The sequence below is a fragment of the Saimiri boliviensis genome, chromosome 13 (genome assembly GCF_048565385.1).
Source record: "Saimiri boliviensis isolate mSaiBol1 chromosome 13, mSaiBol1.pri, whole genome shotgun sequence".
NCBI classification, from domain to species: Eukaryota; Metazoa; Chordata; class Mammalia; order Primates; family Cebidae; genus Saimiri; species Saimiri boliviensis.
This window is the reverse complement of record NC_133461.1, coordinates 103,136,197-103,149,310: the sequence shown is the minus strand read 5'-3', so window position 1 is coordinate 103,149,310 and position 13,114 is coordinate 103,136,197. Positions and strand designations below refer to the sequence as shown.

The following is a 13,114-nucleotide window of genomic DNA, read 5'->3' as shown; positions in this document are numbered from 1 at the left end:
TGAGCGCCATTGTTCCATCTGTGAGCCACACCCTTCTACAGAGGTAAACTGTCTTGCTGAGGAAATGTATATTCGAGAGCTACTTCGTTTGCAGCATTGAAAATTCTACTTATAACAGTCACCATCTACGGAAATCTGGGTGACCAGAGGAGAAGGTTAAATGGTCAATATAAAAAGTGAGAGGTAGGGAGTATCAGAGTCAAAGCCCAGAACTGCAGAAGGTCCTGAGGCCTGCCAGAAATGAGGCCCAGAGCAGCAAGGCAACAGTCAGTCACTCTCAAGCCTCTGGAGGTTCCTTTTGCTTACTTCGAAGCTCTGCAAGTCTAGGAAAGTGTCTTCTGGGCCTGGTACCTAGCATTACCTAGCACTTCAGCTTTTCTAAGACAGGTAAGAACACAGTTGAAGGATTTAAAGTCATTAATGGGGGAGGGGGAAGAGGAAGGAACGGAAATGAATTTAAAATTCCACAGGGAGAAAGTATGACTCACCCACTTCTTGATGGGTAACTACTCTTTTAAATTGCATCTTGTGAAAACAGCCAAGGAGCATTAAGTGATTGAATGTAAAACTGCTTCTGGGCAAAGCTGATTAAAAAGGAATAAAACTATTGTAAAAGGTTGTTTGGAGTTATTTGGCAACATTTGCATTCTAGTGAATGGGTGACTCAGACCCCACTACCGGTCCTTTTCATCTGCAAAGCCTGATTGTTATACGATGACAGTCACCAGTAATTGTTGCTCTCTGGAGACTACGGAAGAATCCCAGTCCAGTTGATAGCACTGAGTGATTAGCACTTTGCTTGATTTAATGAGCCTTCACAAAAGCCTTACCTGCTCTGTCCTTGAACTCTCTGTTCACTTACCTTTCCAATTTTTCCATCTGCAAGAATATAACACACTGCTTGCTACTAGCTTGCCATACATAATAACCAGGCTCTGCCTTCTGGGGCTTTTCTTTACCGTAACTCCTACTCTTTTAAGAAGCAAAACTTTAATCAGGTTCAACATATGAAAACCTAGCAGGGACACCTGAGCTAACACAGCAGCACAACTTGATCATAACATAAACAGACCATTAATCTTCAACACTGCTTGCTGACTCAGCGGTCACAATATGTCATTTTTAACCTAATTTAAAATTAATCTTTAAAAAAAATCCCTGATAAGCTAATGAAAGTCAATTACAACTACGCAGTTTGCAAGCAAAAACAAAAGTAAAATACACATGTCACCTTACATCTAAAGAGAGGCGGGCTGCGCTGTGCTAACCAACCCGTTTTCACACATATACTCCACGCAAGGTGAGAGGGAAGGGCAAGGGAAAGTCCAGACCTTTCCAAGGGACACATTACGTCAAAACCACAATTTCTCTGGCCTGCTTTTTATTTCACAACGACGCCATTTGAAAATACGTTCTGCCTCTAGTTCTGTAGCACAAACTAAACTATCATTTCTTCCAGTGCAAAGTTTCCCTCAAAACAAATACCAACTCTATTATGAGGAGTTTGTAGTAAAACTTTACCTCACCAAAGCAACAATTCGCCACAAATCGGGTCTTTTCTTTTGTTCAGATTATCTCACAGAAGTACAGAGACTGAGAGAAAACAGCAAAACATTTCAAGTGTGCGCAGGCAGAACCCAGCATAATTGATGGATGGCTTTATGGCTCCCAGATTGCACTTTTATTACTTCTCAAGAGCCTTCATGAGATGTGCTGCAATGAAGACCCAAACCATGTATAAATTTTATCTGAAAATAAAGTGTTTGTTGCCCTCTTGAGGCAAATTCAAGAACAGAAACAAAACAACACAGGCCCGGCCTTGGCTATGACTGGAAGTTGCTCTCTCTTGCACAGGGCTTTTTCTACGAACACATCATGATCTGCAGAGAGCTTGCTGTACCAGACAACCCCATTTTCAACCCAGTGACAGACAACTTACATTCCAACACCACTAGGCACTAGAACATTTTTGCAAAAATAAAACATTACACCAAGATTAGAGCACAATTTTTAGTTTCAACTGATGAAAATGTCAAACTAGACACACCCTAAAAATTCACTATGCAGACCCCATTGGCCTGCTTCGTACACTTCGGGAAACTGCAGGCTCTGACAAACTTTGTGGCAAATTTTTAATGGGGGAAGAGAGGCTAGTCTAAGACATTTACAGCTCAATTCCACTTAACATGTAAGGTCTTCAGCATAAGAATAGCTGCACCAAGAGAGGAGCATAGAAGTATATAAGCTCACACAGAAAAACTTATCTTGATAGATGCCCCTGCCAGGGAATTTTCAGAGCTGAATGAATTGTGGTCAGCAACCCTCTAACAGAACGTTCCACTGCCATTCCTGTTTTTCCTCCATCACATCTTATCCAAGGTATAGTTTGATTTCTCAGTATTAAGAGTAATTAGTTGGATGGTATTATTACTCCTCTAATGTTTGAAGATTTCAGCATTTACTAAGGATGATTCATATTAATGATCAATTTTTTTTTGAGACAGAGTCTCCCTCTGTCAGCCAGGCTGGAGTGCGGTAGTGCAATCTCTGCTCACTGCAACTTCCGTCTCCTGGGTTCAAGTGTTTCTTGTGCCTCGGCCTCCCGAGTAGCCTCCGCCTGGGACTACAGGTGCCAGCCTCCACGCCCAGCTAATTTTTATATTTTTAGTAGACATGAAGTTTCGTCATGTTGGCCAGGCTGGTCTCCAACTCCTGGCCTCAAGCGATCTGCCTGCCTCCGCCTCCCAAAGTGCTGGGATTACAGGCGTGAGCCGCCACACCCGGCCTCTTGATCAGTTTTGAATGAGCAGTAACAATACAGTCACCTGCTACTAAGGCCCCTGCAGGAGGAAAAGATCACAATGCTACAAGTCCAGGTTCACAGACACAGAATTCACCTGTTACAGTCCCCAGAGTCAATCAAATAGAAGAGGGTTGCTGTCCACACAAACTCTCCCTGCTGCCGAACCTTTCACATAGGCTCTTTTAGCTACCCTTGGTATTGAACTTCATGAAAAAGCTCCTCTCTCCTTTTGGCTTTCACAAACCCAAGGAGAACAAAGGAAGTTAGGGGGGTTGGGGAGTAGGGAGGGCACAAAAAGATCTGACTGTCCCCAATTTGGAAAGGCAGCCCTACCCAGGTCATCAGCTAACTGACCATTCATTCAAAATTAATTCACATATTTACCTGTGCTTACTATGTGCCAAAAGTGCTTTACTTACAGGGTAATAAAAACCACCCTTAGGTCTACTCAAAATTTGGTCCTACACAAAAAATCTTAAGAGGTGGCACTAGTTGAACCACCATATAATTAACTATATAAAACCCCCACCCCATATAAAAGAGAAACCAGACAAAAGCCTGAGGGTGGTAGAGAAGGGAGGCAAGGAAAAAGAGGCCACGTTCCTCCCAATATCTTCACGCTCTGGTATCTGCACGCACATATAGACACACTTATATTTTGATAGCCAGCACAGCTTACAAAGTTAGGCTCTGAAAGCAAAGCTACCTGGGATTCATATCACACTCTATTACCAACCACCTCTGCAACTTGGAGCAAACTGCTTCATCTCCCTGTGCCTCAGCTTCCTCACCTGTAAAACAGGGATAATCTGAACAATTAACTCAAAGGCTTATTATGAACATTAAATAAGGGAATATTAAACACCCATGACAACACCTGGCCCACTGTATATGGAGCAAATGTAAACCTCCTCCTTCACTCCCACTCCCCATGCCCCTTCCTCCTCAGCTCTGAGGTCTATGGTGACCATTATTCTACCACCTTTTCTATGCATTTATATACAGATGTGTGTGTGCGTGTGTGTGTGTGTGTGTGTGTGTGTATGTGTGTGTGTATGAACACACAGATAATGGGATCCTACTATAAGAATTGCTCTAGCCGGGTGCGGTGGCTCATGCCTGTAATCCCAGCACTTTGGGAGGCCGAGGCGGGTGGATCACGAGGTCAAGAGATTGAGACCATCCTGGTCAACATGGTGAAACCCCGTCTCTACTAAAAATACAAAACATTAGCTGGGCATGGTGGCGCGTGCCTGTAATCCCAGCTACTCAGGAGGCTAAGGCAGGAGAATTGCCTGAACCCAGGAGGCAGAGGTTGCGGTGAGCCGAGATCGCGCCATTGCACTCCAGCCTGGGTAACAAGAGCGAAACTCCATTTCAAAAAAAAAAAAAAAAAAAAAAAGAATTGCTCTAAATATTGCTTTTCACTTAGTATACCTTGGCAATCCAAAACTCTCCCATGAGGTGGCCTCCTCCTTTTACAGGGCTGGCAATCTTACCTATGAACTGATAATCCTCTTTTGTACCATCAGCCCAGAGTTCTCTTGTATTCAAAGGCCACTGACATCTCCACCAGAATGTATCACAGGCACTTCAAACTTCACACACCCCAAAGAGAACTCCTGATTTCCTCCCACTGAGATTGTCTCTGCTGTTGCCAATGAGTTTTACACATCAGTGGCCCTACCCTACCTTCCTACCATTTCTGGCAGCCAGAAACTTAGTGTTCGGCTTGACGCCTTCCTCTCTCTCACCCGCCATCTCAATCTCCTCTCCAACACCATTGCCACCGCTCTAATCCAAGCAGGGATGCAGAGAATCAGATGGCCCCCTATCTGGTTTCTCACTTTCACCCTTATACTCCTCTAATCCATTAGCCAGACAGTAGCCAGAATGAGCCTACCTGTTAACCAGAAATGCCACTTCCCAGTCATCTACTTTCGACTGCATTTCAAATAAAACTTCAACTCCTCGAAAGCATGTGTAACTTGGCCCTTACCTCACACTTCAACCCCATCGCATGACATTCTTTCTCTTGTTCACTGGGATCTGACATGCTTTGGGCGTTGTCCCCTCTGCATCTCATGTTGAAATGTCATCCCCAATGTTGGAGGTGTGGCCTGGTGGGAGGTGTTTGGGTCCTGGAGCTGGATTCCTCATAAATAAATGGCTTACCACCATCCCCTTGGTGATGAGTGAGTCCTGCTCAGTTGTTGCACGTGAAATCTGGTTGTTTAAAAGAGTGTGGCACCTCCCCCCACGCCTGGCATGTGATGTACTGGCTCCCCTTCACCTTCCAACCATGATTGGAAGCTTCCTGAGGCCTCACCAGAAGCAGATGGCAGCACTATGCTTCATGTGAAGCCTGCAGAACTGAAGCCAATTAAACCTCTTTTCTTTATAAATTACCCAGTCTTAGGTGTTCCTTTATAGTGACACAAATGGTTTAACATAGGCTCTAACCATGCTGGTTCCTCCGTCCCTAAAACACGGAAGCTGTTTCCCAATTCAGGGCCTTTATCTCATCCTTTCTGCTGTTGGCCTAACCCATGCTTGTACTTTGGGTCTCAGCCTGAGTATCACCACTTTACAGTATCTGAAACAGTACACAGTATCTAGCGGGCCCTCAAGAAGGATTTGGTAAATAAGGAAAACAGTGACTACTGAGGTGTTCCTACGACTCTTGAAAACAAAAACTATTTTAACACTTTCACTTCTTAAATCACTGAACTACATACAAAACTGTAGTATTCTTCCTGCTAAAAGCAAGGTGTCAAAATAATGCATAACTTTGTCAACTAGAATTCAGAATGAGTAAATGAACTTGTTGTGGTTTGATTGGCACGTGATTTGACAAACATGAGTTTGTCCCCTCTAAAACTCATGCTGAAATTGTCAATTCAACAGTATTAATAGGTGAGACCTTTGAGAGGTGATCAGGCCATAAGGGCGCTGACCTTGTGGGTGAGATTCATGCCATTATAAAAGAGCACATGTGTCTGCTTTTTGCTTCCCTGCGTTTTGCCACGTGATGATGTAATAAGAAGGCCTTTGCCAGATGCCAGCACCTTGACACTGGACTTTCCAGCCTCCAAAGCTGTGAGCCAATACATTTCTGTTCATTATAAATTACCTAGTCTCAGATATTTTGTTACGGCAGCACAAAACAGACTAAGATCCTAATCACAAACAGATAGTATTTAATAATTAGAAATCATATTGTCTCTAAATTAAGTTTTTAAATAACAGTACCTTGTTTTGCTGATTTTACAGCAGCTAAATGTTTCAAATAAAGAGTACTCCCAGTCCCCTTCTTTCAGTGAAAATAATCCTTTCCCATGAAATGAGAAAGACCATGAGGAGAAAGAATGTGGATGCAAGCAGAAGGCATCCTGACAGGCTGCTGCTAGAAGCATAAACTGACAACCACTTTGGAGACTATAATAAAATAAGAATTTCTTACTTGACTGCCTCGTAAATATTGTTGGAAGTATGTCCTGATAAGGCATCATGTAAATTTCGAATAAAATAATCTCTGTATTCTTCAGGAAGGGCCATAAACGTTCCGCCCATCACAATAAACTCCACTTTATCCACACTATGACCAAGCTGTTTTAACTGAAAGACAAATTCATTAGCATTAGAATGATATAAGCATAAACTACTACTGTAAGAAGGCATTGCAGATCTCTTATTTTGCACTGTTTTATCAGTACAGTTTAAAAATCAAACAATGAAACACATTTAGCTAGTTGTATGGATAAAAAATAGGCTCAAGTCTGAAAGAAAAAAGGTGAGAAGAACTCCAACAAAGAAGGCTAATGAGACTGTAAAATAACAAACAAGAGGCTTAACTTGAATACTTACAAAGCAGAAATTTAAAACATGAAGAACATAAACTGGAAAGCAGTAAAGACAAATATAATACAATATGCAAAATAATAAGTATTTATTGATCATGTATTTTATGCCAGACTTGGTGCTAAGCCGAGGAAACAAAAAGGCAGCATTTATGGTCAACAACGATACATGAATGATTACGTAGCATAATAAAGACTTGATACAACAGAAGGAAAAAGAATAGATTAGAAAGAAAAATCAAGACAGCAGTCTAAAATAGATGGATGATTCTGGGCACACATCTCATGTCTGCTTTCTAAAAAAAGTTAAAGTCTGATTGATTAAAAATGAAACATTAGGGCCGATGCAGTGGCTCATATCTGTAATCCAATCAACTGGGAGCCCAAGGAGGGTGGATCATCTGAGGTCAGGAGTTTGAGACCAACCTGGCCAACATGGTGAAACCCCATCTCTACTAAATATACAGCAATTAGCCAGGTGTGGTGGCGGGTGCCTATAATCCCAGCTACTCCAGAGACAGAAGCAGGAGAATCACTTGAACCAAGAGGCGGAAGTTGCAGTGACCCGAGATTGTGCCACTGCACTCCAGCCTAGGGTAACAAGAGTGAAACTCTGTTTCAAAAAAAAAAAAGGAATATTAGGTCTCCTCTACTAGGGGACAGAATGATACAAATTTTTCATTTTGTTGACTACAATAAGCCAAGATTCTAATTTTTTAAAATAGGCATTGAAATTAACAGTAATTCTGAGAACGGCAAATAATTTATAGAGAAAAACTATAGATATGCCTGTGTGTATATCAACACTAAAAGAATACTGCATTTCTAGATCTATGGTTGTTTACAAGGAACACTCATCAAAATTACCCTGGTAGCTTTTTGAAATGTCTTGCTAGCACCTTAAAGCAGACTGAATCAGAACCTCAAGACATGACGATCTGACACACGTTTTGGAGAAGTTACTCAGGTAATTCCCGAGCATTTATATCTAAGGAAAGAATCACTGCTCAATGTCAGTGTCTAAATCTTATAAGCTATGCTCCTTTTTTGGTAAACATACACATTTCATGCGCAATTAAAACATTATTTTACATTTCAAATAAATTAAATATCATAGCTCAAGAAGAAATTGAAGCAAACGTCAGTTTAGAACCCACTTTTTGGAAAAATGTGGGCTCCCCTAGGTGGGGTCCTCTCCTGTCACTGGCAATCCTGCTCCTGACATGCTTGGGTAACAGCAAAATGTAAATTAAAACAGAACAGTATTCATCAACAAGCCCATAAATAAAACTAAAGATAACTTACCCATGATGGCATGTATTACTATCGACTTTAGACTTGATGTGCCTACTATACATTACTGTTACAACTATGGGGACAGTGCTTTACATTTTTTAAAATTGGACAAGTTTAAAATAAACTTGTAAATAAAGAAAATCTGTATTAATGTTCAGATTTCTTGAATAGTGCAAGGTCATGTACATACTACTTGTTTTTAGTCAGCTATACTGAGGTACAATTTAAACACAATAAAATCCACTAACTTTAAGTGTACAATGGATGAGAGTTATGTAACCACCACCATGATCATGATACAGAACAATGCCATAACCCTCACAAATTCCTCGTACTCCTTTGCAGGCAATTTCCTATTTCTACCCAACAAATCTGTCACAGTACTTCTCTTTTTGAGACAGGTTCTTGCTCTGCTACTCAGGCTGAAGTGCAGTGATATGACCACAGCTCACTGCAGCCTCAACCTTCTGGGCTCAAGGGATCCTCCCACCTCAGCCTCAGCCTCCCAAGTGGCTAAGACTTCAGGTGCACACCACCACGCCACACTAATTTTGGTATTTTTTGTAGATGGGGCTTTGCTGTGCTGCCCAGGCTGGTCTCAAACTCTTGGGTGCAAGCCATCTGATGCCTCAACCTTTCAAAGTGTTGGGATTACAGGCATGAGCCGTTCTACCTGGCCAGTCAAAATACTTCTTAATTTGACCTTTGGAAGTTAAAAGTCAACACATCCACCTATTGTTTAAGAACTTTCATACGTCTTCATTCTATAAACTTCATACTACAAATGACTTTCTACAAATTCAGAAAAACTTAGAGAATATAAAACCCTTAAACAATAAATACAGTCTTTAAAGAAAGTACTGTTTTGACCTTACTAGGCAAGGTTAATTCTTCCTCCCTTACATAGATATTAAAAACTTACAAAGGGGAAAAACACCTTTTTTTCATTCTTATTTCAGGTTCAATTTGAATCAAGCAACACTGCCTTCTTACTAAGTATAAACAACTTTTTTTTTTTTAAATGTCTTTAAAAAATGTACCTGTTCTATTCGGTGTCTTGTCTGTAGGAAAGGATCATATCTGGCACGGATAGCTCTCATGGAGGTTGGCTAGAAGAGAAAAATATTCTGTTATGCCCACGTTTAATTAAAAATAAAAAGTAGTTTCAAAAGAACTGTATTAAAAAAAAAAAAAACTGTCTATGGTTCTGAACACTGAAAACACAGTGTGTACTCCCATTAACTTTTCTCAGTCTCGTCAGGGTTTGAAATAACGTCCTGAATAGCACCAGGCAGGTGTCTACTCACGCTGCCATAAGCACGTCAACAGCAGGACGTCCTTGGGTCGTATCTTTCTTTTGTATAAACACTTATGGAATCCCAGGGTCACCAAAGTGTTCTGCCCACAGACACAGATGTGCATATTCCAGTCATGTAATAAAGTAACTTTCAAATGAGCTTCTTAAATACCACACAGTTTTTAATGGCTACTGTCATACAGTGGAATACTCTACAGTCATGAAACAATGTACTGTCATAAAATGTTCATTAAGATATTGTAAAATCAAGGCACAGTGAAGGGGGATTCTGATACGCTACCTTACGTGCAGTAAGTCAGATAAAGAATACATCTGGTTGAGCATCTCTAATCCAAAACTCCAAAATGCTCCAAAACTCAAAAATTTTTGAGTGCCAACACGAGACCACAAGTAGAAAATTCCACATGTAAGTACTTAACACAAACTTTGTTTAATAAACAGAATTATTTAAAAATATATTGTAGAGAATTGATTCAGGCTAGGTGTACTCGGTGTACATAAACCAAAAATGAATCTCATGCTGACTTGGGCTCTACTCTCAAGATTTCTCATTATGTATACGCAAATATTCCAAAACCCAGAAAAATCCAAAATCTGAAACACTTCTGGTCCCAAGCATTTCGCAGAAGGGATATGCAACCCATGGCTATATTGGAAAATCGCCATAGGATGGGGAGGAAATAATAGAGAACACTAACTGGTAGTGGGAGGAGCAAAAAAGAGCGGCCAGGGGACAGGAATGGGAGGAAGCCTTTCACTAAATCATTGCTCTTCTATTTCAAAAAAATTTGAACCCTAGAAAACAGAAAAAAAATGAAAACATCTATGAGAATAAAGTCACAAGGTTTCTTGGCTTCTGAGCTCTTTTGAGAAGGATGACTCCTTCAACAGTGCCTCACTGGCCGCCTGCCTTCTTTCTGGTCCCCACTCTAACCGTTTCTCTACATGGCCATCAAAACCGTCTTTTAAAAAACTGAAATCGGAGGCATCATTCCCCTGCCTTAAATCCTAATGGCGTCTCATAACTCCTACACTAAAATGCAAACAATGCAAACTCCTTACCCTTGCTTACAAACCCCAGCTCATTTGCTCCCCAGCCTCACACTTCCCTCACTCTCTGTGCTGCACAACCACCGCCATCTTTCCTTCCTTGAGCCTTTTTCTAGTGACTTCTCTGCCTGTAATCCCAGCATTTTGGAAGTCTGAGGCGGGCATATCACTTAAGGTCGGTAGTTCGAGACCAGCCTGACCAACAGGATAAAACCTTGACTCTACAAAAAATACAAAAATTAGCTGGGTGTGGTGGTGCTCGCCTATAGCCCCAGCTACTCAGGAGGCTGTGGCAGGAGAATTGCTTAAACCTGGGAGGTGGAGGCTGCAGCAAAGGAGGTCATGCCATTGCACTCCAGCTTGGGTGACAGAGCAAGATTCCATCTCAAAAAAAAAAAAGAAGAAGAAAAAATGTAAATTCCAGAAGACAAACAGACAGTACAATGCAGTGGTGAGCAGCAGAGCTCTAGACCTGCTTGTCACTTACTAACAGCGTGTCGGGGCCAGCTGTTTAAGCCTGCTACGCCATAGTTTCCCAACCGGCAAACTGGGATAATGATAGAGTCTATCTTCAAAACATTGCAGTAAGGTTTACAGTTGTAAAGCACTTTGAACAGTGTCTGGGATACAGCAATAAGAAGTGCTCATGTAAGTATTGCTCTCGTGGCTAGAACAATATAGGGCACTAGTAGACACTGGTAAATATTTGGTGAATGAACAGCTTTTATCATTAGAACAGCAACGACCAAAAACAACCAAAAAAAATTGTCAGAAAGCCAGTACTGGTAAAAGCATGCCACAGGTAAAGTGTGAAGCAATACTTCATCAGGACGGTCTGAAGTTACTATACCTCATAGCCAGTGTAAGACTGGGTCGAATACTCAAAATCGGAATCAGGTCCACCAGGGCAGTATCTGCCAATACAGCAAAAGAACAAGAATGTCAGATACAAAATTTAGGTCAGCCATCTAGTTCCAAGCGTCTACTGTCTCCATAAAATCCTGACATTAAACGAGCTTCCTTTTCAAATCCCAACAGAAAAATCTAACTTTGTGGTGTCTGTAAATAAGGTATTTGCTGCCAACAAGTAAGTAAGATAAACATGTAAACAGACAATATCATACCCATTTTCAAAATGCTACAGTTGTGGTTATTTCAGCAGTTCAAGCTTTTAGGGGCCAATAACAGGAATGAAGTTTTCCCAAGTTTGGATCAATACTCAGTGTTCTCTTGGGAACCAAACTCAAGAAAAGCTTTCCCCCTTTTTATCTTCCTACTTAGAATCATGCAAACTCTTCTGCTAATTCTTTCAAACAACTGAGTTTGAGAAATCTAAAGGTTATGTAGAAGAATAATTTTTTACTTTGATATGTTTCTGATCCAAATTTATTTTAAATTTCTGACGTGGAATTTAGGCAGCTTATATTCCAATGTTTCATTTATGAGTTTCACAGAATGTACTGTTTTGAGTTCCATAACCTACATTTTTAAAACTGTATATTGCAACAAATTAAAATAGTCATATGTTTCAATTTTATTTATTTATTTATTTTGAGATGGAGTCTTGCTCTGTCACCCAGGCTGGAGTGCAGTGGCGTGATCTCGGCTCACTGTAACCTCCAACTCCCAGGTTCAAGCAATTCTGCCTCAGCCTCCCAAGTAGCTGGGACTACAGGTACGTGCCACCCCACCTGGCTAATTTCTGTATTTTTAGTAGACACGGGGCCTAACAGTGTTGGCCAAGCTGGTCTTAAACTCCTGACCTCAGGTGATCCGTCTGCTTTGGCCTCCCAAAGTGCCGGGATGATAGGCGTGAGCCACTGCGTCCGGCCTCGTATACTCCAATTTTAAAGCAGTAAAACATCTACCAATGGTTGCTTGTTTGAAAGGGGTAATCAATAAAACTATGAAGTCAAACTTTTAAATATTATCAGCATGTACTAATTAAGGGCTTGAGGGGACATAATTAAATTAAAACACAAGCACATAGAACTTAAAAAAATCACCATACTTACACACATATATTTCCTGTAAAACTGATGTGTGGACATCTGTGGGGTTTGCACATCACAGCCACAACAGCAATCTATAAAAGAAAGATGAATACAAAAGCTCTTATGGGATCATTAATACAAAACTCAACAGAGCGGTTATCCCTAGACGGAAGGAGAGGAATGCAACCAGTGGCAAGAAGGGCTTCAAAGGTATCGACAAGGCTGTATTTTTTAAGCTGGGCACTGGGTACAAGGGTGATCTCTGTTCAGTATGAATCATCTTTAAAATGTCCATATGCATTATATGTGTGAGTTTGTATTCCATTTTATAATCAATTAAGTACAGAATAACAAATTAATTGTTAAAGCCAGAATGATTCTTAGTCTTTCTCTCTCTGATTGTCTTACGAAATAGCCTGTAAGAAAAAAGAATTACTTTATGCAATTCTATGACATTCTATATAAACCTAACCTTTATGACTAAAACACCTCGTGAACACACCAGATCTCAGCATTTGCAGCAGGGACTATTAAACTGGCAGCTTCATGTTTCACAGACTCTGATGTAAATAACCTCAGAGGGTTCTGACAGAGTCTAAGTGAGGTGAGGACAGGAGGCAGTGGCAGAGACATAAGACTGGTTACATCTGGGGCACTTGGTGAAATCAGGCCATCCATGGAAGTGAATGCGAGCCAGGCTTCTCGCTGTCAGAGAAGCAGTTACAAACATGGAAAGGGAGAGAAGCAGTATGGATGCTGCAGACTGGGTGGAATTAAAGGTACTGTGGTGAAT

General features: G+C 41.0%; 1 protein-coding gene across 4 annotated transcripts in view; it reads right to left on the bottom strand.

Annotated features, from left to right (window-relative positions):
• ELP3 (elongator acetyltransferase complex subunit 3) overlaps nt 1–13,114 on the bottom strand; it is a 99,337-nt gene that overhangs the window by 74,396 nt on the left and 11,827 nt on the right. For all 4 annotated transcript variants that reach the window (XM_003937211.3, XM_010347781.3, XM_074384108.1 and 1 more), the window contains 4 exons: nt 12,343–12,413; nt 11,178–11,241; nt 9,000–9,068; nt 6,267–6,421 (listed from right to left, as the gene is read on the bottom strand). In XM_003937211.3, the coding sequence (XP_003937260.1) occupies nt 6,267–6,421; nt 9,000–9,068; nt 11,178–11,241; nt 12,343–12,413 (359 nt within the window). The remainder of the gene's footprint in view (nt 1–6,266; nt 6,422–8,999; nt 9,069–11,177; nt 11,242–12,342; nt 12,414–13,114) is intronic.